The sequence below is a fragment of the Neovison vison genome, chromosome 5 (assembly GCF_020171115.1).
Source record: "Neovison vison isolate M4711 chromosome 5, ASM_NN_V1, whole genome shotgun sequence".
NCBI lineage: Eukaryota > Metazoa > Chordata > Mammalia > Carnivora > Mustelidae > Neogale > Neogale vison.
Genome location: NC_058095.1, coordinates 152,591,639 through 152,608,019, shown reverse-complemented (window position 1 = coordinate 152,608,019; position 16,381 = coordinate 152,591,639). Strand labels below are relative to the sequence as shown.

General features: G+C 38.8%; 1 protein-coding gene across 2 annotated transcripts in view; it reads left to right on the top strand.

The window, feature by feature from the left end:
* UGGT2 (UDP-glucose glycoprotein glucosyltransferase 2) overlaps nt 1-16,381 on the top strand; it is a 197,357-nt gene that overhangs the window by 138,591 nt on the left and 42,385 nt on the right. For both annotated transcript variants that reach the window (XM_044249974.1, XM_044249975.1), the window contains exons 24-27: nt 3,436-3,531; nt 9,386-9,488; nt 12,326-12,405; nt 15,709-15,892. In XM_044249974.1, the coding sequence (XP_044105909.1) occupies nt 3,436-3,531; nt 9,386-9,488; nt 12,326-12,405; nt 15,709-15,892 (463 nt within the window). The remainder of the gene's footprint in view (nt 1-3,435; nt 3,532-9,385; nt 9,489-12,325; nt 12,406-15,708; nt 15,893-16,381) is intronic.

Below are 16,381 nucleotides of genomic sequence, written 5' to 3'. Positions count from 1 at the left end.
TTCTTTTAATGATGTCTAAATATTTTCTGTGATTCTCTATATTAATCCCCATCAATTATATGTGCCTCATGTATTATATCACAGTTGGTGACATGGCTGTTTAATTTTTTATTGTAATTTTTTACCAGATACATAGATGTTTTTTATTTCAATATGAAAATATTATCAGGTTTTTTTTCTTCACAGCTTGTCCGTGCTCTGCATGTGAACGTGTGTGTGTGTGTGTACACAATGTATAAGAATTTTCTCTAGTCTAAATTCATAAAGATATTCTCCTTTATTTTCTATTAGAAGTTTTACAGTTTCATTTTTTTACTGAATGATATTTTCAGTTCTTTTTGGCTCTTTATTCTGTCCCAGTAGTGTACTGTCTTGTGCCAGTCCCGCACTCCAGTTAACCCAGCTCTATAACGAATTTTGGTACTAGATAGCAGAAATTCTGCCTTTTCTTCAAAATTGTGTTAACTGTTTTTGGCTACCTTTTTCTGTATAAATACGATTAGGACAAAGATAGCAAGTTCCTTTAAAAAAAATTCCTGGAATTTTTATGGGAATTTCTTTGAATTTATAGATAGTTTAAGGAGAATTGCCATCATTTTATAATATTAAATTGCCCATCTATTACATATAGTCATATATTGCTTGTGTATAGCTATATAAATGTATAATACATTTTATATATACAGTCGTGTATATAATATAATATATAAAATAATATAGGTATATAACTGATGATTATGGTATATAATTGTGGTATATGATTTATATATTAAAATATATATGAGAATACATAGGTAGATGGTTAGACACACTTAGTGTTCCTTGTGGGTCCTTCAGTGAAGCTTTCACTTATGTCCCATGAGGTCTTACACATATTTTTTTATTTATTCCCTTACACTTTATGCTTTTAGTTCATATTGTAAATGGTGTATTTTAAACTGCATTTTCAAATTGTTTAATGCTAAATTACAGGAACAATATTACGTTCTATATTGATCTTTCTTGCTCAACTCTCAATTTTTGTAACATTTTGTCTACTATTAGACTCTCGTGTCATTTGTGAATTTTAACAGCTTTGTTCCCTAGCATCCAGATTTTAAACTTCTCATTTACGTTGGCTTTTCTCTTGATTTAGTTTGCTTAATTTAGTCAAAGATTTGTCTATTTTATTAGACTTAATTTACTGATTTACTTTTTTACTTTTCATATATATGGACTTAGGACATGCCAAGCTCCTAATTGGTTTTTTTTTTATCAGTTTCAGTTCTTTTTATTTCTTTTTAATCTATTGTTTTATAAACTTCTCAAGTTGAATTCATAGCTTATTAATATCACTTTTTCTCCCTTACATATCCTTAAATTACCAGCTTAAAGCATCTCTTACACTTATTTAGTTGTATCACATACGTTTTAAAATATATTTCATTAGGGGTGCCTGGGTGGCTCAGTGGTTTAAGCCTCTGCCTTCAGCTCAGGTCATGATCTCAGGGTCCTGGGATTGAGCCCCACGTCGGGCTCTCTGCTCAGCAGGGAGCCTGCTTCCCCCTTCTCTCTCTCTGCTTGCCTCTCTGCCTACTTGTGATCTCTCTCTATCAAATAAATAAATAAATAATCTATAAAAAATCATTTAAAAAATATATATATTTCATTATGATTCAGTGCTAGTATGTTCAAATTTCTGTGTTTTTTTAACATTTGTTTATTTTTTTTAAATGTTTTGAAATATTTATAATTCTTGGCTTCATCAAAGCAAATCCACGGTCCATTTTATTGTTTTTATCTTCTTTATGTAGAATTATACCTAGATCTTGTTAGGCATCTAGTAAATATTTATTGAATAAATAAATGAATAAGATGTGCTTCAGATTTTTAAATGGCACAGTGTAGAAATGATTTCCAGTTTGTTTTGAACTGTGATTAGAGACCATGGTTTGTGAATATCAGTTATTTATTATTTATTTCTCTGAATTTTGTAAGACAAGGTTCATTCTTTTCATTGTCCCATGCTTTATTTTTTTAAAGGGATATTCTCTAATTGTGAGGAGGATTTTATACGTGTCTATTATATTGAGCATGCTAGGTTTTTTCCAGCCATCGAAATACTGAGTACCTTGTTTTATCTGTCAGTTACTAAAAGAAGTTCATGGAAACACTGCTAGAATCATGGATCAATCATTTAATTCTTATAACTTTGTCAATTTTTGTTTTAAGTATTTTGAGCTGTAGTCATGTATACCTTGATTCAGAACTCTTACATGTCTAGTGAATTGTTCCTTTCGTCATTATATAAATTACTCCTTTCCTAATAATTATTTTGTTGTAAAGTCCGTGGCATCTTATATTTTAGCCAGATCAGTGTCCTTTTGGGTTGTTTTTCTGTTACATCTTTTTCTGTTCTTTACGTCAGGGTTCCCCAGTGTCTTGTAGCACACAGCTAGGCTTTGAGGTGGTTCTTGCCAGAACTCAAAGTTCTGATTCTTCCTCTTGAGTACAGAATTCATCTGAACCAGATGAATAGATGTCCTTTACTTACTCTGTCATTTAGGAAGTAATTCATCAGTTAGGAAATGATGTTCACATAGAAAATTATAAATAAAGTCATGAAGTAAGGGCTCTTCTACAGTAAAGAGATAATATCCAGTTATTCTCAAGTAGGAAATATATGTATGTTTATTACAATATATGTTTATTATTATGTTATTATATGTTTATTATTACACATGTTTATTAAGTGGCCATTAAGCAGAGTCCTACATGTCAGAACCTGGTAGTCCAGTAAAAAATGATAGAGTAGACACAGGTTCTCAACCTACTCAGAATCTAAATTTCTTTATAAAATGGAAGTGCTTATTCTTTCTTTTCTTTTTCCTCTTCTTTCCAAAAACTTGTCTTAAAATTCAGCCAACATTTTCTGCCCCAGTGTATCAATGAACATATAATACATTTCCTCCATCATGGATTTTCAAATTTGGTTATATTTAATCTAGGTATTTGTCTTATACAGTTTTAATTAATTTTCAAACTGATTTGTGACCATAGAAGTCTGGACTTCTTAATTATATTTAATGCTCCCCCCCTTTGTGGTTCTTCCTGCTCTTTCTTTCCTATGTGGGCCCCATTGCTTGGACACATAACCAGCACTTAGCAAATATTTCCTTGAATTGAATGATTCACCATATGCTACAGACACTACTGAGAACACCACTTAGAAGTGTTTAAAGATTTTATCAATGATAAGGAAAAGCAGGGTGGTTTTAAAGCAACAGTCATCTTACTTTAAACTGACAAATTACTAACAAGTTTGGAAGAAAAGTTATTTACATAAAGCTTATCTATTGGATTTATTTTAAATTAAATTTGTTTCTCAGAGCATTTATGACATGAAATGTGGACCTTTCTTCTTTGAAAAACTCACACATTGTCTTGTTTTTCTAGCATGAGTGACCTTGTTATGAAAGTTGATGCCCTTCTTTCCTCTTTGCCTAAACTTGCGTCTCGCCATGATATCACATTTCTGAGAGAGAATCACAGGTAAGAACATAATAATGTCTGCCTTTTTTCTGTCACTGTGTCCCATACTCAGTTATGGCTTCCATTTGTATTTAAAGTACAGCAAAATTTAAAGTAGAATTAAAAATTCTTAGAGAAGAAATGTGTTTGATGAGATTAGGAAAATAAATTCCGGTTAATTATATATTCTAGCAAACAAAGGATGATGTGTAAGGATCTGAAGCTTCAAGTAAATTCTATCTAGTATAATTTGTTTAATTATCTTTCTTGTTCAAGATCATTTGGGATTTTTGTAGTATCTTGGGATTATCATTATATATAAATAATACGTTTATATTCTCAGTGTATAGAAGACTCAGTTAATAAAGAATTCTGATTAATAAAATGTAGACACGGGGGCACCTGACTGGTTCAGTCAGAAGAGCAAGTGACTCTTGATCGCAGGATTATGAGTTCAAGTCCCACACTGGGTGTAGAGATTCCTTAAATGAATAAATAAATAATAAAATGTAGACATGTATAAGATAGTGTCCAAGATGTGTTCAGTGGAACGCTACCCTGAGATATTGACAAATGTATTCTGAGAGGAAAACTATTCTCTGGTCAAGTAAGTAACTTTAGAGAACACTGCATTCTTGGGAGTAGGAAAAGATTTCCAGTATGCATCAGTATATTAACAGTTAGGAAATATGATCTACTTAAAGGTGAAAGAAAAATTCAGTTTTGGTTAATTAGCAGTTGTGCAACTTATTTATCCATGGAAAACTTTTTGGTTAAAATTTATTATTTCGTGAAGATTAGATTTCCGAAATCAGCCCTCAGAGAAATACTGTTTCGGGGTAATAAACTAGTGCGTAATTTCACTATATTACACGGTTCCTCTAAGATAGTCGAAATGAAATTCACCAAGCTCTGTCTACATACATACAATTTTCTGTGTCCCCAGAAGAGAACCTTTTCTGTTGTTTTTAATTAAGGACCACACAGAATTGGGGAAAAGATAGACATCAAATAATTAAACTATAAGCATGCTTTATTATATGATCTTTTTCCTAATCATTGCTCCTATAAAACTCAATTGAGACAAATGGTTTAGCCCAGACTCGCAGTGGCTGGCACTTTCTTGTAAGCCGGCTGGTTTTCTGGCAGATGCCATCTCAGGTTGTCCGTGTGTACCTCCAGCGGTGACACCAGCTTCAGCCGCAGGACGTCTGTCTTTAGAGAGGTCTTCACACACACGCAGGAGTAAACTCAGCGAAGATTACCTTCTAAAGAAAGTAGCACTGTTCGAAAGGAAGTCTTACTGTTCTCAGATAACTGACATTCAGTACTTTTATTTTTAAACACATCTGCTGGAATTCTTCTTAAGGATAATTTGTTATTATTATTATTTTTTAATTTGACAGAGAGAGAGAGAGATCACAAGTAGGCAGAGAGGCAGGAAGAGGGTGGGGGGCAGCATGCTCCCTGCTGAGCAGAGAACCCGATGCGGGGCTCGATCCCAGGACCCTGAGAATATGATGACCTGAGCTGAAGACAGAGGCTTAACCCACTTAGCCACCCAGGCGCCCCTGGAATTCTTATAAATTTCTTTGACTCCTGCATACGACGTGCTGAAATAATTTAACACAGATTGCTCAAAACCGTCATTGTAAACATTAGTCACTAGACTGTTCCATGATGCTAATTATACTTGGGAATTTTGATACGTTTGGAACTTATGCCCATGTTAAATATCTGATACGTTGATCTTTTATAGTTTTATCGTTGGGTGGTCTCGACTTACTTTCTTTACCTGTCACATCTGTCAATGCATCTGCTGCTTTTAAGCCTACTGCCTTCTTTTACAAAGATGGAAGAGTATGATGCGACTTTGTGACAGTGGTCTACAGTTCCTCCAATTTCTTCTGTTATCTCTGGGGCATTACTATAAATATAAATGGGCATGTGGCCTGTATGTATTGGCATGCCTCTGTTTATACAATATACATCCTCATCTAATGCCTGCCTCCTGAAACTTGCAGAGTCCGTCATTTGCCATTTTCTGAGCTTATGAGTATAATTTAGGCATTCAGCCTTTTTTTCTGTGTTTGCCCAGGTTGATATGTTTATCTCGATCAGCATGGGTTGTATGGTATAGCATGAGCTTTCTTATCTAAAACACCCAGTTTTTTAATCCGTTACCATAGCCCTAGGACCTCTCATTGCTTCAGTTTCTTCATCTATAAAATATAGTGTTGATTCCCACCCTACAGGGGTTTTATGAGACTCAGACCTACTGCCTTGAATATAATAGATAATTAATGCCTTGCAGCTGTTATGTGTAATATGTGTGTATTTGTTAGACAAATAACGAAACTTGAAAATCAGAGAAGACTGGACCTGAAAATTAAACCACAAAATCAGCTCACATTAATCTGGGAGGAGACAGGTGAATACCCACCTTAAAAGTAGGACGCAGACCAGCAAAACTTAGCCATAACCCAGTTGAAGGTATTCATGAAGGAAGAATGACTTTGTTGGGTTTGATTTGTGTTGGAATCGTAGGAAAAGTGGAGAGAAGCACATTAGCAACTCTGGGCTGTTGGGTCAGGCATCAGCACCGCAGAGATGCTGCTGGTGTGTGTGTGTGAGAGAGTGTGTGTGAGTGTGCATGCTTGCTTGCACCCTCGTACATGCGTGGAGGTGTGCAGATGAAAACAGATTTATAAAGGAATTGTTGGAGGGTTTGCCCTTATACAGTTTTGGGAGTTAATGAAGCAGCCGCTCTAAGGCTGTTGATACTAGAGCTTGCAGCTCCCAGGGCAGGCGGGAAGGAAAGGGCGCTGTGGGGAGGGCTGGCTGGCCTTTGTGCCTGCCAAGACACACCCCAAACTTAACGGTGAGTTTTTCAGTGTACACAGTTCACAGAGTTCACAAAAGAAAATAAATGAGTTGTCCAGGTGAAAAATAACTTTTTAGAAGAGAGAGGACACAGAAATTTCTCTGAGAAATCTTCACAGAGGGAATACTACAGGAGGCAAAGTGTTTTCAACAACATCTTTAAAATAGGTGGTTCGACCTATCTTTATACAGAAACTGATCATTTAATTCAGTAAAACAAATCTGCATGGAATGGATGGGATATTGGCTGAATGGCAGCTTCCCATTGCTGTGGCTGGTTCAAAATGTCCTTAGTTTCTCTCTAAGACTTGACAGACTGCATGTACCTCAAGCTGCCCTTCTTGTCTTTCTCTGACTTAAGCTTTTAATAGTTATTGACTATCTGCGTACTTGACATTATTCTTCCTGGGTAATGGCATGAAGTGTAGCAATAGTTTCTTGACAAATTGAATACAAATCCATTGCCTTAAAAGGGTGGTGTGGGTAGAGTTAGCATTTTTTTGTTGATATTGTGTGAGGAAAGAGACCTCCTACTTCCATTTTCAGTTGAGTCAATGCAGTACCTCCTGATAGGCTCAAGAGTCTGCTCAGAAATTGTCCTGAGTCTGCCCCAATGCACAGAGAGGTAGATGATGGGCGCGGTGGGGTTCTGATACATGCGACCTCACAGCATTGGCAATCATTGGGGTAAACAGATGCCTACTTTGGCCACCAGAGCATCTCATAAAGCATATAGAAGATGCCCGGTTTTGAATAACGCTGCAAATATGACAGTAATTTGTAAAATTTTCACCAGGATAACTGAAGTCATTAACCATTGAGAATAGGCCCTTTAATTTTACAACATCTGATTTGTAACCGTTACGTCTAGCGGTAGTCACGTAGCAGGATCTGTTGTCCGATGCTGTCACTCCTATTTTAACTACATCAAATCATGTCGACTACATAGAAAATAAAATGTCTTCTGTTTCTTTCTCAGAGGACCCATATTTGGAGTGACTTTTACATTCGTTTTTATTGCTGAGAAATTAACCCCCTCACTGCAAAAAGTCTAGATATTTATAGTCTTCCTGCACCAAAGAAGACTAATGTCCCTATAATTTTACAGGTACCCATTTTGATTTGGAAATCTTTTTCCCTTGTAATATGTAAGATATTTAATTCATACATCTTGAAAAACTGGCTTCCTGTATTACAGTGTTAAAAAGTAATTCAGTTGGAATATTCTGTACTTTTAGTCAAATATATACTTTTAACTTTGATTACAGTAAATATAGAATTTATTATCTTCCATTGGCCTTTTCTATGCTTTTACTAATTTTCCCAACATCACTAAAGATTAGTGTATCCGCTAACTTAGAATTTAGTTCAGTGAAAGACACAAGGAAGAAGACTGAGGGGAGGAGGTCAGGAGAGGGAGACTGGGGTAAAACTAAGTATGATAAATATGAGCTTTCTTTCCCCCGAACTTTCCTATTATATGTTGGGATTTTTTAGATACTAAGTTTAATAAAACTACTGAACAGTTATTTTATTCTCAAGTCTGAGAAAATACATGCAGCTAACACAAAACTTACCTGGGCTTTATTTTTTAATATTGTATGACCCATGAGAACTTAAGGGGGGGGGCTTAAAATTAGTTTTCACTCTAATACTATTGTTCTTTGAAGAGTTTTTAAAAATCACTCATTCATAGAATCTTACTTTAACTTTCTCTTATTCTTTCCAGTTTTGTAATTTATTGAACACAAACAGTAGGCTTTTAAATTTGCATTTTCCAGGGTGGCTCAGTGGGTTAAAGCCTCTGCCTTCAGCTCAGGTCATGATCTCAAGGTCCTGGGATCAAGTCCTGTATCGGGCTCTCTGCTGGGCTCTGCCTGCCTCTCTGCCTATTTGTGATCTCTTTCTCTCTCATAAATAAATAAAATCTTTAAATAAATAAATAAATTTGCGTTTTCCAGAGTGGCTGCACCAGCTTGCCTTCCCACCGTGTAAGAGGACTTCTTTACATCCTTACCAATATCTGTTGTTTCCTATGCTGTTAATTTTAGCCATTCTGCCAGGTGTGAGGTGGTATTTTATTGTAGCTTTGATTTGATTTGACATACACACACAGGAATATTTTTCAGGCACCAGAAAGAATGAAATCTTGCCATTTGCAAAGATGTGATATGGTTGGAGGTAGAGGGTGTTATGCTAAGTGAAATAAAGCACTCAGAGAAAGGCAGATTCTGTATGATTTCACTCTTATGTGGAATTTAAGAAACAGATGAACATAGCATGGAGGGAAAAAAAAAGAGGCAAACCAAGAAACAGACCAAATTATAGAGAACACACTGACAGTTTCCAGAGTGGAGGTGGGTGGGGGCTGGGTTAAATAGGTGATGGACATTAAGGAGGGCACTTGCAGTCATGAGCACTGGGTGGTGTATCGAACTGTGGAATCACTCAATTCTGTACTTGAAACTAGTAGTTGCATTGTATGTTAACTAACTGGAATTAAAATAAAAACTTGGAATTAAAAATTTGCATTTTCATCTATGAAGTAATCAGGATTTTTTTAATCCAGTGAGAAAGAAAGCAATTAATAAGAATGTATATAGCTCAGGTGTGCCTCGCTGGCTCAGTGAAGCATGTGACTCTTGGTCTCAGGGTTGTAAGTTCAAGCCCCATGTTGGGTGTAGAGATTACTTTAAAAAAGTGGGGGGCACCTGGGTGGGTGACTCAGTGGGTTAAGCCTCTGCCTTTGGCTCAGGTCATGATCTCAGGGTCCTGGGATCAAGCCAAGCATTGGGCTCTCTGCTCAACCGGGAGCCTGCTTCCTTCTTCTCTCTCTCTCTCTGCCTGCCTCTCTGCCTACTTGTGATCTCTGCCTGTCAAATAAATAAATAAAATCTTTTTTTTAAAGGAATGTATATAGCTGAGATGAAGACTTATTATATAATTAAAAAATTTAGCTGATCATCTTTCATCTTATTTTCTGTTTTCCTAGCATTATAACAATAAATCCTGAAGAGAATGACATGTTCTTTGATGTCATTGCTATTGTTGATCCATTAACAAGAGAAGCACAGAAGATGGCCCAGTTATTGATTGTAAGATAATATATTTTTATTGTATATTTTATATGTCATTTTATTATATACTTTCATTTGGAAATTTATAATTAATCTTTCAGGTCTGTTTTTAGGTATTTGTGCTCTTAATGCTTTATTCTGTGCAGGTTTTAATTAGCATGTCATATTTCAGTGTAGAAAATGAAATGGTAGAGCTATGCCAGGGGTGTTATGGCAGTGCCGAGGTTAGGTGTTGGTGTGGACTTAATTATTGTCTTCTGCCTCCCCTGAAAGTAGTATGTTGGAAGCCCTAAACCCTACTGTGACCATATTTGGAAACAGGGCTTTTTAGAGGGTAAATAAGGTTAAATGAGGTTTTATGGCATGGGCCCCTAATCCAATAGGATTTATAGCCTCACAGAAGAGGAAGGGAGAGAGATCCCTTTCTCTCCTCACACACAGAAAGAAGAGGTCATGTGAGTGCACCACAACATGGCGGCTGCCTAATTCCCCTAATTTAGAACTGTTTCCAGTTCTAAAGAATGGCTGCTGCAGAAGCCGGTGATCTAATAAGTAACGATGGCTGAACAGTGAGTGAAGGCTGTGTTCAGGAAGTCTGGCCACAGGAACAGTGGCTTCAAGACTGGAATTTATTTCTCATCTCCCAGTCCACGCGTGAGCCACCTGGAGTAAAGGCAGCTCCACAGCGTGAGGACACAGGTGACTTTTGTCTGGTGGCTCAGTCATCCTCGGGAAGCTCCTCTTGTCTCGTGATCTGAGATCACTTGCTAGGCTCCTCCACGTCACCTTGGTGTTTCTGCAAGCAGGCAGGCAGGAGGGCACCAGGGTATATCCGTCTGGTTCCATGTCACGGGCCAGAACATAACCAATCATGCGGCTGCACCCGGACACCAGGGGATGCGTGGGGGGACCCTGGGCATAAAGCTGAGTGAATGTTCATTCATTGAGAAAGCAGAGAGAAGGAACACTGAGGGGAACTAGCCAACTCTGAAAGGACATTATGTGCCTTTTCATTATACTGAAACCTTGTGATGTTCACGTTGTGATGCAGTTTTTGGTGGGTAAAGCACGAAAGCTCGTTATGCTGGAAATCTATATATTTCTTCTAGTGATGTTCAAAATTGTGGGGTACTCCTATTTGAAATTGCTCCATGCTTTTTTTTAAAGATACTTTTAAAAAAACATTCTCAGAAGTGAAAACCATTTGTCCTCTGACAGTTGGGCTCACTTTCGGAAACAGGCAAAAATAATTATGCATTAAGTCTGCTGGATGATGGGAGGGATCAAACTGGGTCATACGGGTAGACGTGCTGGCGGAATTTCAACCTGCATTTTCTCTCAAATGAGTTTGCCCTACCAAGTCGTGATGGACAAAGGGATTATCAATAGCTTTTACAATTGTTTGGACAAGTAATTTTGGAAAGTCTTTGCCAGTCTACTTATTCAGTGTATAACCAGGGCGAACAGTTCCATAGTTGGTTTACTTACCCCCGTTCTTTCTTTTACCATTTGTACACCTTCACACTTGAACTTCTGGAGACACACTATTCAGATTATTCTTTAAGAAAACAGCAATCGGTAAGCATTCCTGTAAAGAGTGGAGCTAGATCAGTACGTTACAGTGTACACATGCCCCGTTTCCACGGAGTCGTTATTCAGGAAGAAACATTGCTTACCTCTGAAGTTTTTATGTAAGAATAGATTTTAGGAATAAGAATATGAGATTATACAGAAATATAAAATACAGGATTGAGGATGCCTGGGTGGCTCAGTTGGTTAAGCGTCTGCCTTCAGCTTGGGTCATGATCCCAGGGTTCCAGGATCAGGTCCCACATCGGGCTCCCTGCTCAGCGGGGACCCTGCTTCTCCCTCTGCTCCTCACCCTGCTTGTGCTCACTCTCGCTTGCTCTGTCTTTCAAATAAATAAATCTTTAAAAATAATAATAATAATGAAATAAAATACGGGATTGGATCCCAGGTTACGTGACTGAAAATAATAACATTCTTTCTGAGCACCTCAGCACCTCACATAATTTATTATTTCTTACTATAAAAAATTTGTGGTAAAAACATAAATGAATTTATTGAAAGAACTGGATAGTGTCTCATTTAACACTTGGCAAAAACAGTGGCTCAGCAACCTCCATTGTAGCAGGTGTGAAGAGTGATAGAATGGGAATTGTCAAGTGCTCGTCAAGCCTTTGTCTATTCTAAGTCCTCCTCAAGCCTGCATCCGTTCTGTTCCATGCACCTATTTTTTCCCCTCTCTTTACCTATGTCCTTTGTTGTCTAATATCTTTCAAATCTGTGTTTACTTGCCTTGCTAGAGGTAGAGACTACCAAAATTAATAATCCTCCTATGTCATATGCCCCCAGGGAAATAAAAGGAGAGTCTTTCACCCGTATCTAGCCAGGAACTTCCTACATGTCTACCATCTGGATGGAATTCCGAATGGACTTGCCATTGTTGCTGGGAGGCCGTCACTCTGTGTTTGCACATCATGCTTCTAGCAATTACTCCACTTGTCCTATAATGCTAAAGAAATTTGGAAATGTGGATACCATGAAAGAAAGTCACATCAGGCAAAGGGAGGCAGTGTAACCCTTGAGCCATGAAATTAGCTATTTGGATTCAAATCTGACCTCTGCCATGATTTGCTGTGTGATCTGGGGCAAATTACCACATCTCTCTGTGTCTCAGCTGTAAAGGTATCAACCTGTGAAGGCTGTCGTGAGGATCACATGAGATAATGAATCTCAGGTGCGAATGCAGTGCCTAGTACATAGTAAATGCCTAATAAATGTTAGAAAAAAGATTACTTAATATCAAATATGGGAAATTTTTTTTCAAACAGGTACTTGGCAAGATCATCAACATGAAGATAAAATTGTTCATGAACTGTAGGGGTAAGCTTTCAGAAGCTCCTTTAAAGAGGTGAGTCTAAGCGAATGTCATTTCATTTCAAAAGCTTTGCAAATGCTAAGACAAAATAAATAAATAAATAAAGGGCCGTAGTTACTGGGTCTTTATAAGATGCTTAATTGAAATAGACTGGAAGATCAAAGATAATTTATTAACCTTAACTGATACAAAATTAAAATAACCTAAGCAGTAAAACTGATCCAGTCTAATTGCAGAATTTACAAGGACTGATGTTTGTCAGTGGGTATTTTTGGAAATGTGATCTAGGAATACCTATTTGGAAATACACAAGAGGAAAATAAAGTTGAATCAAACCATTTTTTATTTAACTATAATTTCCTTTTTATGTTTGTAAAGATTTTATTTATTTGGGAGAGCTGGGCATGGGCAGAGGGAGGGAGCAGGCAGAAGGAGTAGAAGGAGCCAACTCCTGTGTTGAGCAGGGAACCCAATGCAGGACTCAATCCCAGGATCCTGGGAACATGACCTGAGCCGAACAAAGAAGCTTAACCGACTTAGCCCTCCAGGCGTCCCTGTTTAGCTATATTTTCAATACTTCAGAGCTGAATTATCAAAATGATCTTTAGGATATCATCTCATTATTTGGAAGTATTGGGATGTAAATAATATAAAATACTATTTCATTAATATAGAAAATGCTTATTGTAAGCCGACATTCCACATTAATACTGTACTGTTGAAATAACATTGTCTCTCAAGTAGGGACAGAAATAGACCCTTCCTCCTCTTTCAGGATCAGAATCACTATCATTTTGAGCCACTCTTACTGAGAGGAATATACAGTATCCTTCAGGTGTCATGGGACAGAAAAAAGGCTTGTTAATGTGCTTTTCTTTGTATAACGTAATTCTGTAGCTCTGAAAGAATATATGCAAACACAGGACAAGAAAGTTGCATTCGCCTAATCCCTTGTTTACTTATTAAATTGTATTTGTTATCATTGGGAAGCATAGCAGAGATTATTGCCTTGAGCAGATATTTTAAACATGGTGAATATTTTTAATATTTGGAAAGCAATAAAATGGGAAATGTAAAGAATTTAGATGAAAGTATAGGGTACATTCGTTCCTTTCCTGAGACTCCTGTCGTCATATCTTATTCACATTGTTCTCTGACTTCTCATTTATCTCTTGTATTTGAGATTATATCATGTCTCAAACCCAAACAAAAGCTGTCATCTTATTTTGGCCACTAACTGAGAGGTCGGTTAGCTCTGTGAGTAGAGAAGTTTTAGTCATACAAGTAGAGATCTCCATAGTATTTCTATAAAGCTTTGGGTTATATAATAAAGAGTGAGAATATTGAACATGCAAGTGCAGTCTGTTAGGAAGGAAAGAATTTGACTTCTCTAACGTGGTGTGACCCTTAAGGCTTCGAGTGGTTAATGAGGCTGCGCGGCACAGAAACTGTGAAACGGGTTTGGAACTGGGAGCTCAGAGGAGCATTATTGGCTCAGTAGCATCTGTCAAGCAAACGAGATAACCATTGGTCCCCAGCCCTTTACTTTTTCTTTTCTCTTTCTAAATGTTTATCTCTTTTTTGTTCCATTTTATTTTATTTTTTCAGTATTCCAGCATTCATTGTTTATGCACCACACCCAGTGTTCCATGCAGTCCGCGCCCTCCTTAGTACCCACCACCAGGCTCACCCATGCCCCCATCCCCGTCCCCTCCAAAACCCTCAGCTTGTTCCCAGTGGGGCAGCGAAAGGGGGTGCTCTCTCTCCTCTTGCCAACCCTCTCTTTCTGCTTGAGCCCATGCTTCCCACGTGTTCTGGAGTCTGCTTTTATCACACAGTCCCTTTGCTCCGTATCTTTAACCTCTCTGCCAGCCCTTTCCTTCCTGAGTTTACTCATCTTAAAAAGAGAAATAAACTGCGCTCTTCGTTTCCTCTCCCCTGGAGCCCTGACTTTTTCTCCTCTTCTGCATTCTTGCTCTTCTCAGATTCTTCGCAGATTACTCATACACATGCACGCACACACACACACTGCTCCCCCCTTCACTGTACCTCCCCCTGCAGCTTGCCTTTAACTTCCTCTCTGCTGCCAGATTGTTTTTACTAAGTCACAGACTTGGCTGTCGGCAGCAGCCTACTCAATGGCATTTCCGCCGCACTGGGCGATCCCAAGTACTCTTTTCGTCCACGCGTTCTCTGGCCTGTGTCTCCTTCACTCCGCTGCCTGCAGTCGGCAGCTTCGGACACGGCTGCCAGTGATCATGGTGTCCTGGGGTTCATCCCCTCTGCGGCTGCTCCTAGAGCTTGGGCCGCTGCTAGTGATTCGCTTCTCATGGAAAGCACGTGGCGAATGTAATGGAAAGTTTCTTGGGCAACTAACTAGGTTATCAAAGACTGCGGCTTGTGGGTTGCGCATTCTCCATGTCTTGCTCTCCCGTGCTTCTCTGACCCAGCGACATGGAGGGGCCCCTGTGGCAGGGACCCGACGGTAGTCTGCAGCGACATGGAGGGGCCCCTGTGGCAGGGACCCGACGGCAGTCTGCAGCCAGCCGCCAGGGATCAGCCGCAGTCCTTTTTCCAGTGGCCCTGGAGGAGAGCCATACCGGCCTGAAGTGGGTTCCCTCCCAGCCCAGCCCGGAGCTAACTCCAGCACAGCTGACCCCTTGACTGCTGTCTCCAAATAGTGGAAATCATGATTCTTAATAACAGAGCTAATTCCTAACTGGGCGATAAGGGCAAAATACACTAGAGCTCTGTTAATAAGCTGTCTTCAACTCAGTCCTGTCTGGGGTTTTTTGTTTTTTGTTTTTTTAATCTTCATTTTAATAATATTTTACTTAAAACTTTAGTAACTTGAACAAGATATGCTCCCAAAGAAGTTATTTTATTTCTGCCAGTCTTTAGCATTATTTAACTTCACTTTTACCAGAATTCTAATTTGCTTGAGTTTAATTGCTTTCTGGTTATCATTTCTCTTCCTATGATGAGTGCTGCTAAGATCCAGTAAAATGGCTGGAAAGTGGACCATGCTCAAATCTGAAGGATTAGTGAGCAAATACAGATCAGAAACTAGCAGAACGACCTGAGTCAGTATATGTTAATCTAATCATGTGCGTTAAGAAACAATCACCAAGGGCGTATGTAATCTTAGGGAATTGTCTGCCGTTTCCAGGCATTAACTCTTCTGCAGTATACTATGTTTTAGTTTTGGGTGTTTTTTTTTTTAACTTGAGACTTTTGGTCATGTTTTTTAAGCCATTTTCAATTTTTAAATATTTTAAACAGAAGAAATCTGAGTTTTGGTCACCGTACGTATATTTATTTATGTTGTTTTGACAGCTTCTATCGTTTTGTTCTGGAGCCAGAGCTGGCGTTGGTGGCTGATGGCATTACTGGACCCGTGGCGACATTCTTGGATATCCCTGAAGCCCCCCTTCTCACCCTCAACATGATTACTCCCGAAGGCTGGTTGGTTGAAACAGTACACAGCAACTGTGACCTTGACAACATTCACCTCAAGGATGTAAGTGGTCTTGTCAGGTTCTGTCAGGAGAGAGGAATGGGGTCGATTCTTAGCCCCTGTAACCGCAGCAAGCGCGCGGTCATGCCGCGGCTGCTCCCAGAATTGGCTTCCTTATGGCTCTAGCTCCTGATCTGGTCTTCCCTTTGATTTTTGAGTTTCCCTGACTTCCAAATTCAGCCTGTCGAATTTCCCAGGTTCCTAGATGCCCTTGCCGGCTTTGTGGCTGCGGCCCCGGGTTCTCAGGCGCTCCTCTAAGATGGACAATGTAGAGAATACAGAGCCGGAAACACAGCAGCTTAGGACAACACTGGAAATACCCTGTTTTGCCCTGAAATTTGGTTTTTAACTCTGAAAAGAGCAGTTGCCTCTCAAGCTCTGTTTTGCGCCGCAGCTCATGGCCAGAGGAAGCAGCCCAACCAGGTAGAAGGCAGGGAACAGTGCTCGCTCAAACTGGAGGCTGTGCACCGCTTCCCCAACCCCTGCTCTCCC